The sequence below is a fragment of the Urocampus carinirostris genome, chromosome 8, assembly GCF_059441175.1.
Source record: "Urocampus carinirostris isolate Australia breed hairy pipefish chromosome 8, RoL_Ucar_1.0, whole genome shotgun sequence".
In the NCBI taxonomy this organism is placed as follows: Eukaryota; Metazoa; Chordata; class Actinopteri; order Syngnathiformes; family Syngnathidae; genus Urocampus; species Urocampus carinirostris.
This window is the reverse complement of record NC_142356.1, coordinates 44,733,778-44,755,416: the sequence shown is the minus strand read 5'-3', so window position 1 is coordinate 44,755,416 and position 21,639 is coordinate 44,733,778. Positions and strand designations below refer to the sequence as shown.

General features: G+C 44.9%; 1 protein-coding gene across 4 annotated transcripts in view; it reads left to right on the top strand.

Moving 5' to 3' along the window:
* Positions 1-19,904, top strand: part of dlc1 (DLC1 Rho GTPase activating protein) — a 108,678-nt gene extending 88,774 nt beyond the window's left edge. For 3 of the 4 annotated variants that reach the window (XM_088342874.1, XM_088342871.1, XM_088342875.1), the window contains 6 exons: positions 2,234-2,450; positions 5,696-5,810; positions 16,414-16,629; positions 17,455-17,672; positions 18,156-18,329; positions 19,134-19,904. In XM_088342874.1, coding sequence (XP_088199000.1) covers positions 2,234-2,450; positions 5,696-5,810; positions 16,414-16,629; positions 17,455-17,672; positions 18,156-18,329; positions 19,134-19,239 — 1,046 coding nt within the window. In that variant the 3' untranslated portion in view covers positions 19,240-19,904. The remainder of the gene's footprint in view (positions 1-2,233; positions 2,451-5,695; positions 5,811-16,413; positions 16,630-17,454; positions 17,673-18,155; positions 18,330-19,133) is intronic. The other variant, XM_088342872.1, reaches the window with a different exon arrangement.
* Positions 19,905-21,639: the final 1,735 nt, after the last annotated feature.

The window sequence follows — 21,639 nt, the reverse complement described above, 5'->3', positions numbered from 1 at the left end:
CACAGTTGCATTTACTCTGGACTTGATGAAACACAGTGGACCAACACCAGCAGCTGACATGGCTCCCCAAACCATTGCTGACTGTGGGAACTTCACACTGGATTTCAAGCAACTTGGATTTTGCTCCTCTCCAGCCTTTCTCCAGACTCTGGCGCCTTGACTTCCAAATGAAATGCAAAACTTGCTTTCGTCTGAAAAGAGGACTTTGGACCACTCTGCAACTGTCCAGTGCTTCTTCACCATAGCCCAAGTCAGACGCTTCTTCCGTTGTCTTGAGTTCAGAAGTGGCTTGACCATGGGAATACGGCTATTGTAGCCCATTTCCCGGACACGTCTGTGAACTGTGGCTTTTGATACCTGGACTCCAGCTTCAGCCCACTGTCTTTGAAGCTCCCCCAAATTCTGGAAGCGGCTCTTCTTCACAATTTTGTTAAGGCTGCGGTCATCTCTCTTGGTTGTGCAGCGTTTCCGGCCACATTTTTCCCTTCCAACAGACTTTTTGTGGATATGCTTTGAAACTGCACTCTGTGAACAGCCTGCTCTTTGAGAAATTTCTTTTTGTGTCTTACCCTCCTGATGGAGGGTATCAATGATGGTCCTCTGGACAGCAGTCAGATCAGCAGTCTTCCCCATACTTGTGATTTAGTTTACTGAACCAAGCTGAGTGTTTTTAAGGCTCAGGAAACCCTCGCAAGGTGTTTCGAGTTAATTAGATGATTCAGGTGATTAGTTGAATAGCCTGCTTGTATACTTTTTCATGATATTCTAATATTTTGAGATAGGATTTTTGAGTTTTCTTAAGCTGTAAGCCAAATTCAGCAATATTAAAATAATAAAAGGCTTGAAATAGTTCAGTTGATGTGTAATGAATCCAGAATGTATGACATTTTTGTTTTTTTAATTGCATTACAGAAAATAAAGAACTTTATCACAATATTCTAATTTTCTGAGACAGTCCTGTATATGTATTTATGTATATATAATATATATATAATATATATATATATATATATATATATATATATATATATATATATATATATCTATACATTCAAAAAAGAAGTCAGTTAATTGGTCTGTCCAAATTGTCCCTAGGTGTGAATGGGCGTGTGAGTTGTCTGTCTCTGTGTGCCATGCAACTGGCTGGCAACCAGTTCAGGATGTCCCCTGCCCACTGCACAAAGATAGCTGCGATGGACTCCTGCACCCTGCGACCCTACTGAGGATAAGCAGTGCAGGTTAAAGAAGAATATATATAGAAAAAAATTTGAGTCTTGCTCTTGGCTGTCCAATTATGTTTAGCTATGTCCAGGCGTTTAATTGGTCCGTGTGGTGTTGGTGAAGCAGTTCTGGGAGACAGAAACCCACATCATACATGACCCATCACTTCACCAATGAATTGCCCCTTTGATAATCCAAACTAACAAAATAATGTTTAAGTGATTTGAATGGTTTTTTTTTTTTTTAAATTGGTTATCGATGGGGCTGCATGGTTAGCGCGTTCGCGGCACAGATCTGAGGTAATGGGATCAAATCCAGCTACCAGCCTTCCTGTGCGGAATTTGCATGTTCTCACTGTGCTTGCATGGGTTTCCTCCAAGCGTTCTGGTTTCCTCCCACGTTTCAAAAACATGCATGTCAGGATAATTGGTCAGTCCAAATTGTCCCTAGGTGTGAATGAGCAACTGACTGGCACCCAGTTCAGGGTGTACCCTGCCCACTGCCCAGCTGGGATGGGCTCCAGCACCCTCGCGACCCTGCTGAGAATAAGTGGAGCAGATAATGGATGGATGGATGGATGATAATGGATGACAAAATTAGTCTCACAAAATGCATTACTTATTAGCCCCATTCGTGTCATTTCTTGCCAGTGATTGGACCGCACCAAACGTGTCTGTCAGATACCATTGGGGGACATTGCTTCCACCTTGTGGGTGTTTTGGATAACTACTTTGATAATATGTGATTTTTTTTTTATACAGTCGTGGAGTAGCGATAATTGAAATAACGCTTGTAAAACGGGGCGCCCCATGGTACTAAAAGGGTTAAGCCAGGAGATAGCACCAGAGAGTTAAAATGTTCAAAGTTCCATACAGCTTCATTAAAAAATAACATAAAAATACGTTAAGTTAGGTACAATTCTCTGCCAACCTTGCAAGATTTTATTCATTAATTTATCTCTTTACATTGAAATCAAATTTTATAAAAGCTGATGCGTTATATCTCCATGCAGACATGCCCAAGGAGCTCCGCCTTCAGGCTGCCCGAGCGGCTGTCCTGCTATTGCCTGACGAGAACCGCGAGGCATTGAGGACGCTTCTATGCCTCCTAAGCGATGTGACGGCCAGTGTAGGAGAAAACCAAATGACACCAACAAACCTGGCCGTCTGTCTGGCGCCCTCCGTCTTCCATCTCAACACCCTCAGGCGGAAAGAAAGCTCCTCACCAAGGTATGTGTGTATATGTGTACGTGTTTGTCAGTTTTGTCTTTATTTATAAATGCTTGGTGTTGACAGTTAGTGGCAGCTTACATAAAATGTTTACAATACCATGCGCAAACAGGAAAAGGGTCATAGGAAAGAAACAAAAGAGCAGGATACTGTACAGGAGATGGACGGGCACCAAAAGTGGAACACAGCCTTGAGAGTGATGGATCAGCTGGAAAGATTACATAAATGCCTTAACCCCTTAACAATCCTGTAAAATTTGCCTAAAATCCCCATCCAACACATGCCAAAAGTAAATTGAATAGTGTTCTTGGACCGTTTGGAGAATATGGCAGTTTTTTTAACTTTTTTCTTTTTTTAAATTATTATTAAATTTAATACCCTGAAGTTTGTCCCCAACTGAAATAATCACTGCAAGTTCTAATAACATCGAGTAATCCAAATTGGAACTCATAGAAATATAAAGTTTTTATCCTTGCCGTTTTTTTTTTTTTTTCAAATCACATGCCTGCAAAAGAGTGTAGAATGGGCATCTTAGCTGAAAAAGAGCTGGGAAATAGCATGAAACCTTAACTGGTCCCAGGTCAAATCTTTGTTACGGTATGTCAAAGTATTTCTAAAACTGGCCGTTTAAAGACGATGAGTTTACAGCTCAAAAACTGTGTACTTTAATCAGGCCAATTTTTAATAATAATAATAATAATTTCCTTTGTATTGTCATTCTTTGTAACAATGTACACAGAACGAAATGTCGATACACCTGACCCATTGTAGCGAGCCGATGCAGCCGCAGCCAACAGAGGGCGCCGCCATTTTACCAATGTTATAAGTCTTAGGTATAGACATTGTGAAAGAAATTTAATCGTTTGGCTTCTCTTTCCAGTAGTTAATCACTGATTGTGCACACCTGCGCGTGATAATCGCGCGTCAAAGTGAATTTCCATTTGCATTACGCACATTTACAGTGGGACCTTGGTTATCGCGGTTAATTGGGACCAAAACCACCCGCGAAAAGTGAAAATCCGCGAAGTAGCGACGCCCCTTCAAAAATGCTTAAAAGAAATACATATTTTTTATCTTTTTTTATTTGATTCTATTATTATTATTTTTCAGACCTGCGAAGCTCTGAACCCGCGAACATGGAACCACGAAGTAGCGACGCCCCTTCAAAAATGCTTTAAAAAAAAAAAAAAAATATATATATATATATATATATATATATATATATATATATAAATATATTTATTTTTTTAATTATTTTTTAGGCCCGCGAAGCTCTGAACCCGCGAACGTCGAAGCGCGAAGTAGCGAGGTCCCACTGTATTTTTGAATTTGATCCGCAAATATACATACCGTATTTTCCGCACTATAAGGCGCACCTAAAAGCCTTTATTTTTTTCAAAAGCTGACCATGCGCCTTATAATACAATGCGCCTTATTTATGGATCAACATTAAGTTTTCCAACTAACTTGCAGCCGCCGACTCGATTTTCCCCCAAACGCCAAGTAGTACGCGGTGGATGGTGGGATTTATTTACCGGCGTTTCATTGGCTAACCAATGTGTCAATCATCAGTTGAATCAATCACTATTGGCTAAAGTTATTCGGAGGTCAAGAGGCGGATCCTTCTTATCATTTACAGACTGCCATTGGCTCAAACGGCAAACAAAGCCTGCAATTGGCCGAAAAAGATGTGTCAATCATCAGTTGAATCGATCACTATTGGCTAAAGTTATTCGGAGGTCAAGAGGCGGATCCTTTTTATCATTTAGAGACTGCCATTGGCTCAAACGGCAAACAAAGCCTGCAATTGGCCGAAAAAGATGTGTCAATCATCAGTTGAATCGATCACTATTGGCTAAAGTTATTCGGAGGTCAAGAGGCGGATCCTTTTTATAATGTACAGGCTGCCATTGGCTTAAACAGCGAAACAAAGCCTGCAATTGGCCGAAAAAGATAAATGCGTATAGCATGTGGCCGATGGCATAGAGAAAGCATTTTTTTTCTATTCTGTATTTGTAAATATTGTATTCTCCTGGATTTACTACCCTCACGGATATAAGAGGACATTGCCTGCACATTATTATGAACACAATGACTTCGGTGAGCTATTCCCGGTTTTATATTGTCTTGTTTCAGACTGAACTCGATGTTTCTGTGATAAGCGGTGCAGATAATGGATGGAATGGAGTTTTTAAATTAAACTCAATTCCAAGTGTTTATTGTCATATGCACAGTAAAGTTGCGAGTGAAAAAGAAAATAGATACGAAGGAATGGTTATCATTTCTTGAATCCCAAGACTTTAACCTTCCGAATGATGGAACGATGCATTTAAGTGACATCTTACGGACACCGCATTCGCACGTGTTCTCGACACGTATTTGCGTCTTTGCAAGCTTTCGGAATGTTAAGGGGGTAATAAGTTGGACTGAATCATCTGACTGTTTTGTCCACGTTCCCATTGTAGCGCCTTATAATCCGGTGCGTCTTATATATGTCAAAAATAGGACCAAAAACTATTTTTTCGGGGTGCGCCCTATAACCCGGTGCGCCTTATAGTGCGGAAAATACGGTATATTTATTTTGGGAATTTCATTGGATAACTTATGTGTCAATCATCATTTGAATGGGTCACTACTTCCTGAATATCTTTGGGGCCAAAGTACGTCATGTCTGTTTTTTTTCAACACAGGGCCTCGTTGGCTATTGCAGGCCATAGACCGTGAAAAAAAGCTTCTAATTAGTCTAGAGTGGTTTCAAAGGTCAGAAGATAACGGCATATTGGAAATCATTTTATGAATTTGTTCACCTGTAAAAGGGAAGTATGGGGTGAAACAGATGGTACAACAAGGATCGTCAAACGACGCAGCGTGCTTTTAGGTAGACTTTTCTTATCTGTTATCATTATCCCGTGTATTGGAATAAATATTTTACACAGTTAAATTCACTGGACTGTAGTAAGACCATGTTTATAAAGAATCAGTGCCATACTAGTGCACTTTTTTGGTTTTGGGTATCCTGTTTCAGACTGATCGTGATGTTTCTGTGATGAGTATACTATGAAATGGTCATCATATCTTGAAACCCAAGATTTTCATCTTTCCAATGATATGTGGCATTACGTATTTCAGTGACTGGTGACTTCGTGAACACATGTCTTTGATTCTCACTGCCTTTTTTCTCCCTAGAGTTTGGCTTTTATGCCATTAATCTTTCTTTATTTTGAATGTTTTCGTATTCTGTGGAGGGTGATGAACAGGAAGCAGAACCTGGGAAAGCCAGACCAGAGAGACTTGAACGAGAACCTGGCCGCCACTCACGGCCTGGCGCACATGATCCAGGAGTGCAGAAAACTATTCCAGGTCAGTGTTAATTAATTCCTTGGACTCACAGTTAATACTCAAAAACATTCAGTCCTTTCAAATACAGGGTTTGTACGGGTGCTTGAAATCCAGGAAAGTTACTGAATTTTATGTGTTTTCAAAGTCAGGAAAATGCTTCAATTTTGGGTTAAGTGATTGAAAATCCTTGGCATGTTTCTCGGCAGACCATGCATTCAACAAAGAAAATTAAAAAAATAAGTAATAAAGTAAAATCGGCTTAAAATTTACGTGATGCAGTGCTTTGCATGCCATTGTTAAGGAAAGCGTCATCGCCTCCTACAGGTGAATTAGGAACAGGTAAATCACACCAAAATGCCAGAAGGTTGCAGTTTTAAAAAAGGATGGCTCTTGTGCATCATTTGCAAAAAAAAAAAACATAACATGAATTTCCCGTCACCGGCATCCTAGTGGGCGGCACAGCAGAGGAGTGCTTAGTGCGTCCGCGGCACATTTCTGAGGGCATGGGTTGAAATCCAGTGTGGTGTTTGCATGTTCTCCCCGCGCTTGCGTGGGTTTCCTCCTGGCACTCCGATTTCCTCCCACAATCCAAAAACATGGATCTCAACTTAAATGGCAGTTCCAAGTTGTCCCTAGGTGTAAAAAAACAACATGGCGGCGCGACTATACGCAGCGGCTTCACGTGGCTCTCCAGTAAATCTTTTTACTTTAAGTGTTCTTTTATCTCTCATCCTTTCTTTGATAAATACCTGTTCGGCAACTATCACCTTAAGTCGCCAGGAACTTATTAACCTGGGTCTAAGATTAGATTTCGACTCATTTCACGATTACAACACCAACAACAACATCCCAAAGGACATACGAAGACCACCGGGATCTCCCTGGGTTACCTGCCCGCCCAACAAGCGACGGAGACGGCGGAGGGAACGTAAACAAAAACGAGGTTCTTGGGGAGGCCTAGCGAAGAAGCTAAAAAGACTACCACACCGACAAGCGCTTCCGAGTATCTTCCTGACCAACGCCAGATCCATCGTACACAAAATCAGTGAGCTTGAGCTGCGGATAGCTACTAACAACTTCGTACGGAATAGCAACATTTTTTTGATCACGGAGTCATGGCTTGACCCGCGGATCCCCGACGCTGCAGTTCAGCTAACAGGACGCACGCTACACCGATACGACCGCAACGAAGACTCCGGCAAAAAAAGAGGTGGGGGACTATGCATTTACGTACATAATGCGTGGTGCAATAACAGCAGAATTATTGATGCACACTGCTCGCCCGATCTAGAGTTTCTGGCGGTATCGTGTAGACCATTCTATATACCGCGAGAGCTAACTGTGCTCATTGTGATAGCTGTTTACATTCCTCCGGATGCTAACGCTAGCACAGCGCTAAACCTTCTACTCGCTGCCATAAACATTCAACAGCTTGCACACCCCGACGGAGTTTTCATTATCGCTGGCGACTTTAATAAGGCATGTTTAAGGACTGTTCTTCCAAAATTCTATCAACATGTGAACTGTGCAACAAGGGGTGAAAAAACTCTGGACCGCGTTTACAGCAACCTCAAAAACGCATACAAAGCTTCCCCCCTCCCCCACCTAGTAAATTCGGATCACCTATGCCTATCCCTTACCCCCTCATACACCCCCATCCGAAGGAAAACAAAACCTGTAACGGGGACAATACAAACGTGGCCTGAGGGAGCCCTCTCCAAGCTGCAGGACTGTTTTGATCAAACTTGCTGGGAGGTATTTGAACACCATGACCTCCAGAAATTCACTGACACTGTTTTATCCTACATCCGTTACTGCACGGATGAAGTCACAGTATATAAAAAAATCAAAAACTACCCAAACCAAAAACCCTGGATGTCCAGCGAGGTGCGCACCCTCCTCAAACACCGCAACACCGCCTTCAGGTCTGGAGACAAGGCTCTTTACGGGGTGGCCAGGGCTGACCTGAAGAGAGGCATCAAGGAAGCAAAAGCAGCCTACACAAGGAGGATCGAGCACCTCTTCGCTAGGAATGACCCGAGGAGGATGTGGCAGGGCCTCCAACACATCACCAACTTCAGAGGCCACAACCTGGCAACTGTTGAGGCTGAGGCTTCACTAGCTGAGGACCTTAATCAGTTCTTCGCTCGCTTTGAAGCTGGTAGGCCACAAACAGCCACATCACACCCACCAACAACCAGCAGCAACTCCCTCACATTTCAGGAGCACGAAGTTAGGCGTGCGCTGAATACCATAAACCCCAGGAAGGCAACTGGCCCGGATGGAGTACCAGGGAGGGTACTCAGGGACTGTTCCAATCCGCTGGCTGGGGTCTTCACCACCATCTTCAACCGGTCCCTGTCACAGGCGACCGTCCCACCTTGCCTCAAAACCTCCACCATCATTCCCATCCCCAAAAAGTCAGCAGTGGAAAGCCTCAACGACTACAGGCCTGTAGCTCTTACGCCTGTGGTCATGAAGTGCTTCGAGAGGTTAGTGTCCCGGCACATCAAAAACTCCCTGCCACTCACACTGGACCCCCACCAGTTTGCCTACAGGGCAAACCGCTCCACTGACGACGCCATAAACACAGCACTTCACACCGTGCTGAAACACCTGGATCACCGGGGGAGCTACGCCAGAATGCTCTTCCTGGACTTCAGCTCAGCCTTCAACACCATTATCCCGGAGATCCTGGTGGAGAAACTTGCACACCTAGGACTCTCTCCCTCCATCTGCCACTGGATAATGGACTTCCTCTCCAACCGCCCACAGTCGGTGAAACTCGGTACCCACGTCTCTCCCACCCTAACACTGAACACTGGCTCCCCCCAAGGTTGTGCACTGAGCCCCCTGCTTTTCACCCTCTACAGCTCCGACTGCTCACCGACCCACGCCACAAACACAATCATTAAGTTCGCCCACGATACCACCTTGATTGGCCTCGTCCCTGAAGGGGACGAGGCGGCGTACAGGGATGAGGTGGGGTCACTGTCAACGTGGTGTTTGGAAAACCACCTCATATTGAACACCACAAAAACAAAAGAACTGATTCTGGATTTCAGAAGGAATGGCAGGAATCCAGCACCACTCATCATAAAGGGAGACTGTGTAGAGAGAGTCCACTCGTTCAAATTCCTGGGCGTGCACATCTCCGACGACCTCTCCTGGTCTGCAAACACCAGAGCGGTGGTATAGAAGGCCCAGCAGCGACTGCACTTCCTGAGATTGCTCAGGAAAAATAACCTAAAACAGCAGCTGCAGGTGTCCTTCTACAAAGCCACAGTGGAGAGCATCCTAACATACTGCATCACGGTGTGGTATTCTGGGTGCACAGCAGCAGACAGGAAAAAGCTCCAGAGGATCATCAAAACAGCCCAGAGAATCGTCGGCTGCTCTCTGCCCAGTCTGGAGGACATTGCCTGCTCTCGCTACCTTAGCAGAGCAGAAAACATCATCAAGGACTTTTCTCACCCCGGCCACCATCTCTTCGACCTGCTGCCTTCCGGCAAGCGCTACAGGTCACACAAAGCAAAAACGAACAGACTCAGAGACAGTTTCTTCCCCACAGCCATTACCACCCTAAACAGACACCGCACAAAAAACTGAAAACTGTTGCAAAATACTACCTCACACGTATGTAAAATGGTACTCACGTACATGCTGTCTGCACTATGTTTGTTCACTGCTCAAACAGACACCGCACAAAAAAACTGAAAACTCGTGCCAACACCACCTCATACGAATATAATGTTACTCATGTCTTGTTCTTGCACATGCCGACTGCACTACGTTTAATGCTCAAATTGCACAATGTCTGACCATTTCCTGTTTCTGCACTATGATGTCTATGTTTGCACCAATGCATATGCTGACTATTTTTGCACTATGATGACTTTGCACCAAATGCAATATTGCACAACCGTTACGATACCAACGTTATCACGACAACCCTGTATGTAACATCCCACATGCCGACATTTCTTGTGTAAATACCATGTAAATTATAACTATAGCCTTATCCCCCTTGTCTTATAACATTATCTTCTCTGTTCCTTTATCTTCTTGCTCATACCTCACTATGAATGTGTAAAACTGGAGTGTCATGCCCAATTTCGTTGTCACAATATGTTAGCCCATTTGTAGCAATGACAATAAAGGTATATTCTATTCTATTCTATTCTATTCTAAATAGGCGAGTAAGTTGTCTGTCTGTGTGGCCTGCCAGCCAGTTCAGTGTGTCCCCTGCACACTGCCCGAAGATAGCTGGGATGGGCTCAGAGGTTGTAAGAAAACATCCATTTCCTGCTTTCAAAACGAATTGCGCCCATATCAGCCTTGGGCGATCCGCTGATAACGATCAAGCGTGATATGTTTGGTTAAATATCCTCCATCCCGGGGGCCGTTATTCTATTGGCTGCTACCTGAGTGATGAGTTTTGCCTGCCACTTGTGTCTTCAGTATGTGCCCCAGCCTGTTTGTAGAAAAGACAAAAGAAAAGAAAAAAAACAATGTCGGTCACATTGTTTTTTGCTCTAAGGACACAAATGTTGCTAAAAATAAATGGTACATGGACTGTATTTCTCCTCCTTGATCTGCTACCTTATCGTGGTGGAGGAGTTTGTGTGTCCCAATGATCCTAGGAGCTATGTTGTCGGGGGCTTTAAGCCCCTGGTAGGGTCACCCATGGCAAACAGGTCCTAGGTGAGTGGCCAGACAAAATGCAGATCAGAAGACCCCTTATGATGACACAAAACTTTGGTCCTCGATTTCCCTCGCCCGGACGCGGGTTACTGGGGCCCCCTTCTGTAGCCAGGCCCGGAGGTGGGGTCCGCTGGCGAGCGCCTGGTGGCCGGACCCTTACCCACGGGGGCCGGCCGGGCACAGCCCGAAGGGACGACGTGGGACCCTCTTCCCATGGGCTCACCACCTGTAGGAGGGGCCAAAGGGGTCGGGTGCGCAGAGAGCTGGGTAGGAGAAACTGGCTTTTGGGACATGGAACGTTACCTCTCTGGCAGGGAAGGAGCCCGAGTTGGTGCGTGAGGTTGAGAAATTCCGACTAGATATAGTCTGACTCACCTCTACGCACGGCTTGGGCTCTGGTACCAGTCCTCTCGAGAGGGGTTAGACTCTCTTCCACTCTGGAGTTGCCCGTGGTGAGAGGCGCAGAGCCGGTGTGGGCATATTAATTGCTCCACGGCTCGGCGCCTGTACGTTGGGGTTCACCCCAGTAGACGAGAGGGTAGCCTCCCTCCGCCTTCGGGTGGGGGGACGGGTCCTGACTGTCGTTTGTGCTTATGCACCAAATAGCAGTTCGGAGTACCCACCCTTCTTGGAGTCCTTAGAGGGTGTGCTTGAGAGTGCGCTCCCTCGTACTGCAGGGAGACTTCAACGCTCACGTGGGCAATGACAGTGAGACCTGGAGGGGCGTGATTGGGAAGAACAGCCCCCCTGACCTGAACCCGAGTGGTGTTTCATTATTGGACTTCTGTGCCCGTCATGGTTTGTCCATAATGAACACCATGTTCAGACATAAGGGTGTCCATATGTGCACTTGGCACTAGGACACCCTAGGCCGTAGTTCGATGATCGACTTTGTCGTCGTTTCGTCGGACCTGCGGCCGGGTGTTCTGGACACTCGGGTGAAGAGAGGGGCGGAGCTGTCAACTGATCACCACCTGGTGGTGAGGGGAGAATGCCGGCCCGACCCGGCAGACCCAAGCGTGTTGTGAGGGTCTGTTGGGAACGGCTGGCAGAATCTCCTGTCAGAAGAAGTTTCAATTCACACGTCCGGCAGAACTTTGCCCATGTCCCGAGGGAGGTGGGGGACATTGAGTCCGAGTGGACCATGTTCCGCGCCTCCATTGTCGAAGCGGCTGATCGGAGCTGTGGCTGTAAGGTCGTCGGTGCCTGCCGCGGCGGCAACCCTCAGACCTGTTGGTGGTCACCAGCGGTGAGGGATGCCGTCAAGCTGAAGAAGGAATCTTATCGGGCCTTCCTGGCCTGTGGGACTCAGGAAACAGCTGGCAGGTATTGGCTGGCCAAGCAGAATGCGGCTTCGGCGGTTGCCGAGGCAAAAACTCGGGCATGGGAGGAGTTTGGCAAGGCCATGGAAGCCGACTTCCGAACGGTTTCGAGGAAATTCTGGTCCACCATCCGGCGTCTTGGGGGGGGGGAGCGGTGTGCCATCGACACTGTGTATAGTGCCGATGGGGCGCTGCTGACCTCGACCCGGGACGTTGTAAATTGGTGGGCGGAGTACTTCGAAGACCTCCTCAATCCCACCGACACGTCTTCCTCTGGGGAAGCAGAGCCTGAGGACTCTGGGTTGGGCTCTCGTGTCACTGAGGTTGAAGTCACCGAGGTGGTCAAAAAACTCCTCGGTGGCAGGGCCCCGGGGGTCGATGAGATCCGCCGGGATTTCATTAAGGCTCTGGATGTTGTTGGCGTGTCATGGTTTACACGCCTCTGCAACATCGCGTGGACATCGGGGACTGTGCCTCTGGACTGGCAGACTGGGGTGGTGGTTCATGTCTTTAAGAAGGGGGACCGGAGAGTGTGTTCCAACTACAGGGGAATCACACTTCTCAGCCTCCCTGGTAAGGTCTATTCAGGGGTACTGGAGAGGAGGGTCTGCCAGGAAGTCGAATCTCGGATTCAGGAGGAACAGTGTGGTTTTCGTCCTGGCCGTGGAACACTGGACCAGCTCTATACACTCTGCAGGGTCTTTGAGGGTGCATGGTAGTTTGCCTGTCCGGTCTACATGTGTTTTGTGGACTATGAGAAGGCATTCGACCGTGTTCCTCGGGAGGCCCTGTGGGGGGTGCTTCGGGAGTATAGGGTACCGCACAGTCTTATCCGGGCTGTGCGGTCCCTGTATGCCCGGTGCCAGAGTCTGGTCCGCATTGCCGGCAGTAAGTCTGATTCGTTCCCGGTGAGGGTTGGGCTCCGCCAGGGCTGCCCTTTGTCACCGATTCTGTTCATAATTTTTATGGACAGAATTTCTAGGCGCAGCCTTTGCGGGGATGGATTCCGGTTTGGGGGCCTCAGCATTGCGTCACTGCTTTTTGCAGATGACGTGGTGCTGTTGGCTTCCTCAGGCTGTGATCTTCAGCACTCGCTGGAGCGATTCGCAGCCGAGTGTGAAGCGGCCGGGATGAGGATCAGCACCTCCAAGTCCGAGGCCATGGTTCTCAGTCGGAAAAGGGTGGTATGCTCCCTCCGGGAGGAGGTCTTGCCCCAAGTGGAGGAGTTCAAGTATCTTGGGGTCTTGTTCACGAGTAAGGGTAGGATGGAACAGGAGATCGACAGACGGGTCGGTGCAGCGTCTGCCGTCATTCGGACCCTGTACCGGTCCGTCGTGGTGAAGAGGGAGCTGAGCCGAAAGGCAAAGCTCTCGATCTACCGGTCGATCTACGTTCCTACCCTCACCTATGGTCATGAACTTTGGGTCATGAGCGAAAGAACACCATCCCTGATACAAGTGGCCGAAATGAGTTTCCTCCGCAGGGTGGCTGGGTTTTCCCTTATAGATAAGGTGAGAAGCTCAGTCATCCGGGAGGGACTCGGTCTAGAGCCACTGCTCCTCCGCGTTGAGAGGAGCCAGTTGAGGTGGCTCGGGCATCTAATAAGGATGCCTCCTGGACGCCTCCCTCGGGAGGTGCTCCGGGCATGTCCCACCGGCAGGAGGCCCCGGGGGCGACCCAGGACACGTTGGAGAGACTATGTCTCTCGGCTGGCTTGGGAACGCCTCGGGGTCCCGTCGGATGAGCTGGAGGAGGTGGCTGGGGATAGGGACGTCTGGGCTTCCCTTTTAACGCTGCTGCCCCCGCGACCCGACCTTGGATAAGCGGAAGACAACGGATGGATGGATGGATGGATGGATGGATGGACTGTATTTATATAGTGCTTTACCCAGGGGTGTCTAAACCTTTGAGAAAGGTGGCCAGATTTGGTAAGCTAAAAATGTGTGAGGGCCAACCATTCAACCTAGCATTATTTGAAGTATTTGTTTGATTAAAACTCCATGAAAGATTTGCGGTGCTTGGCAATCAGACCTTGTAGCTCACAGCATTTAAATTTTAATCGCAGGGTCTCGTAAAAAAGCGCTGCTTTGCCTTTAAATCAGCTTCCAGTTGTTTCATATTTTCACAGCATTCAATTCCTTTTTCTACTCAGTATATTTCCTTTGGCAGTGCCTCTTTATATTATGTTCTTTGACAACAGCCACAATTTTACTGCAAATTAGGCTGACACAGTTGTTTCAGATTTTGGTGAAAAAACACTACAATTTCAACTTGTCCAGAAAGCGGCGACCCTCATGGCCAACATTCCTTTTTTATTTAGAGTCGCCATGTCGGAATTGGGGTGGGCTAAAATTCTCACTGAAAGCCAAGGGCAAGGTGGCGAAAGGGCACCTGTCATCATCTACTGAAATGGGGAACTTTTTTTTTTACAAATGTATTTTTATACTACAACATCTCTAGTGGGCCACATATACCGTATTTTCCGCACTATAAGGCGCACCTAAAAGTCTTGTTTTTTTTCAAAAGCTGACCATGCGCCTTATAACACAGTGCGCCTTATATATGGCTCAATATTAAATTCGCAAGGTCTCGCAACTACGAGAAACAGCCGCCGACTCCATTTTTCGCGCTGTGCATACTGGGAAATATTAAACGATTGGTAGTTGCCGGGGCTCGTGTTGTATTTGTTTACTAAGTGGCAAAATGGCTACCCCATTAAACTGCTTAATTCATATTCAACAAATACAGTATTTGTCTGAATCCAGGGTTATGACTGGTGAAGATGTAAAGCACAATTTACCTTAAACAAACGCAGAATTATTCAGAATGTCACGTTTGAGAGAGAGAGAGAGCGAGAGAGAGAGAGAGAGCGAGATTCTCTTTCATACGTGCATTTGTATAAGAAAATGGCTCCTGTTAAGAGACACGCGTACAACGCCGAGTTTAAACTCAAAGCGATCAGTCACGCAGCACAACACGGCAATAGAGCGGCAGCGAGAGAGTTAAACTTAAATGAATCGATGGTACGGAAGTGGAGAAAGGATGAAGATAAGCTCCGCCAAGTAAGGAAAACTCAACAAAGTTTCCGTGGCAATAAAGCAAGATGGCCAGAGTTAGAGGAGACACTTGAACAGTGGGTTGTTCAACAAAGAGCGGCAAGCAGAAGTGTCAGTACGATAACTATACGTATGAAGGCAACAGCGCTGGCACAAAAACACCGGACGTGTTGGATGGCCCATTCACTGAGATATGGTCAATTCGAACACAGCAGAAGAAGAATTCGAGGGATTCGTCGATGAGGAGCTTATAGAGTGATCTTTGTTTTTCTTTTGTGTGTTTACGTTTTACATTTTACAGTTATTATGTTATTGCTTTGCACTCGTTGTTTTTGCACATTACGAGTGTCACTTTATTGCGATTGCACTAACGTTTCATTTAAAATAACAGTATCAGACGTTTTTTTCTTTGCGTGTTGACTAAATGGACAAAAAATAAAATGATATGTCGATGTTGTTCAAAGATGTGTCACGAAAATGCTTTACCTCAGTGTAAATAATAAAACGGCTGTTTATTTATTTTGGGAGTGAATGGAGTTGTGGAAAGCTTGTTTGTTAATAAAGTTTGACCTTTTTGAATATTTTGTTGACATTCCCTTGAGCGTGGCAACATCTAGAGGTTGCATAAAGTAACTACATTCTCTACTGTAGTCAAGTCGTCACATTTATTTACCGTAAATAGCCCTTAATCCCAAAAATGTCTCGAAGGACTGCACAGGATTACAATTACAAAATTGCACAATTACCTGATCTTAAACCAGCATGCACTTATAGCGCCTTATAATGGGGTGCGTCTTATGTATGGCATAAGTTTTAAAATATATCATTCATTGAAGGTGCGCCTTATAACATGGTGCGCCATATAGTGCGGAAAATACGGTAATTCATTTTATGACAGATGCCAAAGGCCAGTAAAAATTTGGTCACAGGCTGTCCCAGGACGGACTTTTGACATGCTTGTTCTAAGTGGTATAACAGAGGGCAACAGTTAAAAATAGCAATGTGCATGGTGAAAAATATCCCCCACAATTTTCTGAACTTATTTGACACAGCGAGCTCTGTACATGGTGTGATGAATATATGATGACTGTCACATCCCTACCTAAATACTCTGAGTTAGAGGTAAGATCTTAAGCCTTAGGCTGACCCAAAATTCCGGTTGGGTAGGGCCTAAAATGTCAATGAACACTCCTTTTTTGTAATTACCCACACTTCATTGTTCTTTGTTTCTTTTTCTTTGTGGAGAATCTATGCGATCTGCGTCTGCACACTTGTTGAGTCTGCCTTCATCAGATCTTCCACTAAGAAAAAGAAACAAAGAACAATGACTGGTGGATAATTTAGTGAGTCAGTGAGAGAGCAGCCCTTCCCCACAAATAAAATGTGAAAATTCAGGTTTGCTCTGGGCTCGGCCCATCAACTTAAGTTAATTTTTCGGGATCGGGCTTTAATAACCGCTGGCCCGGGTCGGGACTGGCTGGATTTTTTAGCCCAATCTTACCTCTACTTCTGAGTCAACCCCCTTTTGTATTCCTACCCCAGATCCCAGAGGAGATGAGGCGCTGCCGTAACTCGTATGTGGAGGAGGCCCTGTTGCCCCGACCTTTCGAGGAACTCTCAGCAACCAACGCGAGCCAAGCGGGGTACGGTTCGTACCTGCGCAACGGCCTTGACGCCCTACTCAAGGAGGCCAAAGACAAATTTAAAGGTTACGACAGCTTCTCCACCCCTGAGCAAGTCGAACTGGCCTGTCGCAAGGTAATTTTTCGCCATTTTCCTAAAAGTATGTCGGGATTGAGGGCTTTTAAAACCTGCAGTCAAAGTGTCTTCACTTGAGTCTCTGTTTCCTGTCCAGCCTCCACATCTGTCCTGGTTCTATATATGGTTCTGTAATCTATTGGAAAAGCAGCACTCCCAGTTTCCTGTGCTGATATACGCATTCGTATGAAACGAGTCTCGGCCTCTCAACTCCTCTCTGGCACTGGACCGCGTCCCACTATGACATCATTCTTACATACATTTTCCACAGGCAACGTTTCCCAAGTTTTGTGTTTGAGTTCTTTTTGAGGGGAGTCACACCCAAGTCACAAGTGCCTACCAATTCAAAGGTCCCCAGTTTGAGACCGGGTTGAAATATTTGTTGGCCTGCAGAGGGATGGGCGCCACCAGGCTGTACTTGCCCAAGACACACCACAGGAAATGGTGCCCCTACGGCCCTAGTGGTGAAGGGATCCAATTATTCACCCACCCATCAGTATTGTCGCATGCCTTGTGGCCAAACAAACTGTCTTATTGTTGATTGGATGGACTTAGATAATTTGATGATCGGAATAAGTAATTGTTTAAAAAAATTGGATGCTGCTCCAGTTACTGAGAACTTGAATAGGTACTTTTTTACTTTTACTCAAGTAATTATTTGGATGACTACTTTTTACTTTTACTTGAGTCATATTATTCTAAAGTAACAGTACTTGAATATGAATATGTATATATGTATATGTATATGTAAAATTTTCGCTACTCAATGCTCCTCTGCATACCTTACGTAGTCATCACAATAAAGACAATTGTATTCTATCCCAGGTACATGATGGCTTCCCTCTGAGGCTGTGGAAGGCGAGCGTGGAGGTGGTTGCTTCCCCGGAAGAGGTGCTGACCCGGATCCTGAGGGAGCAGGCCCACTGGGACGAAGACCTGTACGAGAGCCGCGTTGTGGAAAGTTTGGATGAGAGGACAGAAGTGTACCAGTATGTGCGGAACACAATGGCGCCGCATCCCATGCGGGACCACCTGGTGCTCAGGTGAACACCTCTCAATTTTCAATTTTAGTAGTCCAGTGCTTCACAATTATTTCAACATGCCAGCACAGTGGTTTTTGTTTGTCTCCATCCATGGCCGCAGTGAAGTGCGTATGCTTCGACAAACTTCCTAAAGGAGACTTTAGTCGGTTTCTTTACGCGCTTCACTTGTCTCAGAATCACTATTGAATATTATTTTCATAAGGTCACTTGAAAGTCTGCTACCCTTTGTGTCTGCACTTCATACTCAATGCTTATAATCTGTACTTAATGCACTGTGTGGAGGCTAAATGTAAACAAAACATGATGCCGATGAGTAGGCCACAGCGCCCTAGTGTAGTGGAGTTGCAATTGCACTTTATTCTCTGGGGGGAAAAAGTCCCCGGTGTCGAACTGTCCCTAACTTGACGGATCTTCAAGCTTCCCCAGGCCCACTATTTGAGAACCACTGCAGTAGTCTAACTCGTTACTTTCTTTCCTAACCAGAACCTGGGTGACGGACTTGCCGAAAGGAGCATGCGCTTTGGTGGCTACATCAGTAGACCACAGTGGAGCGCAAGTGGTTGGCGTACGTGCAAACGTCTTCCTTTCACGATATTTCATCGAGCCCTGCGGGGCTAACAAGTCCCGACTCACGCACATTTCCAGGGTTGACTGCAGGTAAGAGATTTCACAATTTTACTCATGTTAATGTTTCTATTTCAACTCCTTAACGTTCTAAAGGCCCGCCAGCTGACGGTCAAACTGTTAATGAACAAAGAAGTGTCTATATGATGTCACCAGTCACTAGTCCTTTAGGAGTCACCAACTGGCCACTTTTGGAAACGTCTAGACACGCCCTTAGAAAACTCGGTCAATTACTAATGTTTCGTTTTTTGGATTGTGATCAAATTTGACCTGGGATCTTCATGAAATTGTCCCATCTGTTTTACAGCTAAGATACCCATGCTATACTCATCTCCATGCGTGTGATTGCAAAAAAAAAAATCCAGGAAAGGGTAAAAACCTGTCTGTGTGTTCTAACTCAGATGAATCACTGTTAGTAGCATTTCAGTGATTATTTCAGTTTGGGAAAAATCTTCAGAGTGTTACAGTGGTCGCAGGTTTGATTCTTCGCTCCTCCAAATTAAATGTTGGTGTGTGAGTGTGTGAATGGGTAAAGTGTGAAGTGCACTGTAAAGCGCTTTGGAGATCTTCAGTTACTGGCTATATAAACCATATGGCGGTGGCACCAGCTTAGGAGGTAGAGCATCTTGGGACCAAAGAGGTTGAAGCTTGGATTTCCGGCTCTTCCGGGTTAAAGTTGGGCAAGACACCGAACCCTTAATGCTTTCCCTATGCAGGTGCATGGCTGACTCTTCTATTGGTTTGTGAGTGTAGGTCTGATTAGGTAAAATGTAAAGTGTAGTGTAAAGCGATATATAAATGCAGTCCATTTATGTTTTTTTGGTCTTTCTTTGGCAGAGGTCGCTTCCCGGAGTGGTACAACCAACTTCAAGGACACTTGTGCGCCGCCAAGGCAGCGCAAATCCGTGATTCTTTCATGTCACCGGCAGAAAAACGGGACTGAATTTCAAACAAGACAAATCGGGAAGGAATTCCAAGCGGGTCAAATCTTGCCTCATTGATTGGAAGGAATTATACAGAAATATCCTTGCTACCATTTAAAGGGACATCATGTATTATTTTGTGCCTCCTAGGGTTAAAAAAAAAAATCATTCATTACAAAAAACAATATGTATTTGAAGTGTCAAATATTTGAACACTAGGTGTCACTGTATTGTGTAATGCAAACAAAAATACAGTGCCACAGATCAAGTTGCCAGACAAACATGGCGGCGACCTTAGGAAGGAATTCCACCATGTAAAAGTACACATGTTGATGTACATGTGTACTTTTACATAACCCATAATTGTTTATCAAAATTAACATTGGTATGATAGTTCAGATATTTTTGCCTTGCTTTTTTTACCTAATAAAAGGCACTAAATATGACACATTGTCCCTTTAAAACATGCTGCTGTATTTATGAAAGCCAAAGGACGTTTTGACGAGATGGCATGTGAGGCTGTATCCAAAGAGAGTAATGGCTTCTGAGAAGCTGAGACTGCATGTAAGGAAGAGCAAATCAACATATTCCAAGTGTATATACACTAAATACTCTTTTCACACTTAATTCATTCCCTGCCACATCATTAAAAAAGTCGACGTGTATTATCGTCAATGGCACTGAATGAGTTTTCATATTAACGGTGTCCGTCCTTCTTTTTCCTGTTACATAGCATGGAAGGAATAGCAAACCATATTTATGATCCGGTGTGGATTGACGTAGGAAGAGATTAAGAGTTTCATGGCATTTAGAGAGAAATAAAATCAGCTGGAACAACTCTTCATATTTCGGGAGAGAGAATTGTAAGAGCGACAGTGGACCAAATTTAACAACTAACAAAGACACAGGCATTTATCTTGTCAGGCTTTTCCCACAGCACACCTGAAAATCACTTTATTCAAAAACAACACAACTTACTTGATTGATTGATGGATGGATGGTTAGATGGGTGTATGGTTAGATGGATTGCATAATGGATTGATTCATGGATGGATGGAATAATTGATAAATAGATGGGTTGATTGAGAGATAAATGGATTTGATTAATGGATAGATTGATTGATGGATGGATTGATTGATTCATGGATTCATTCATGGATGGAATGCTGGATTTTTTGATAATTTATGGTTCGATTGATTGTTGGATGGATGGATTTATGGATAATTAATGTATAATTAATTAATTTATTTATTGATGGATGGATGGATTTATTGAGGTGTTATTTAGGCTCAGAACTCACACAAAAACTACATCAACTAACCAATTTAACAAACGGTAATAAAATATTTGTACATGGAAAAAATAGCCCCATTCCCAGAATGAAATTATAAAAAAACAAATAAATAATGTTTCAAACATACAATAGTAACACAATAATGGTAAGAACAAGTACTAACAATGGTCAGGATCAAATTTATTTTCACTCACATTTTTTATTGGTGTATAATCACTCAGAATATGTTATTTTGTTTTTCGTTTAAATATGAATCCCCCCCCCCCCCCAATCCTCCTTTTTTCACATAAGACATTGTCTGTTTCATTTGTGTCACGGTGGTTTCTACCTAATAACATATGATAAACGACTGTTAATTTAAAACAAATGTATTTATACCTCAGATACGTATTTTTGTTTTTTGTAGCATTGTTGTTGTATTGTATTGTAAATGTCAAGCGGCATTGGCTCAAGAGGTAGATAGCTCGTCTTGGGATCGAGAGAAAGCAGTTCGGATCCCGGCTCCTCCGTGTTACATGTTGAAGTGTCCTTGGGTAAGACACCTAACCCCTAATACCCCAATAAGCAGGTTAGCGCCTTACATGGCTGCACGGCCGCTGTTGGGAAATGTAAAGCACACGGTAAAGCGCTTTGGGAAGTCTTGACTTGAAAAGCGCTATATAAATGCAGATAATTTCATTTCATTTCAAGCCCTGTTACAGAAATGAAAAAAACGATTTATCTTTTTTATTAATATTATTTCTGTACAGTTTAGTTAAAGTGCACTATTAAATGTATTAGAAGAAACTCTTAGGTCGCGGTTGTATAATTTCGAGGAAGCCGAGAATAATTCCTCGTAATCTCTTTAGTAACGTGTTTGTGCAATGCCACCAACAAGTGGATTTCTGTTATCGGCGCATTCACGCCAGTTCAGCCCCAATTGTGACAGCGAATGGGATGGTGAGCAGCTGGCTAGGGATTGTACACTTCGTGGCCTTTCTGAATTCTCTTCCACATTGTGTCTTACGTAACAAATATACAAATGTATGTATGTATATATGTGATTGATTGATTGATTATTGCTCCAGCGAAGGTCGGGGGGTCCCGTCCCTGTGCGTTGAGCCGACCAGATGAACCAGGTTTTTC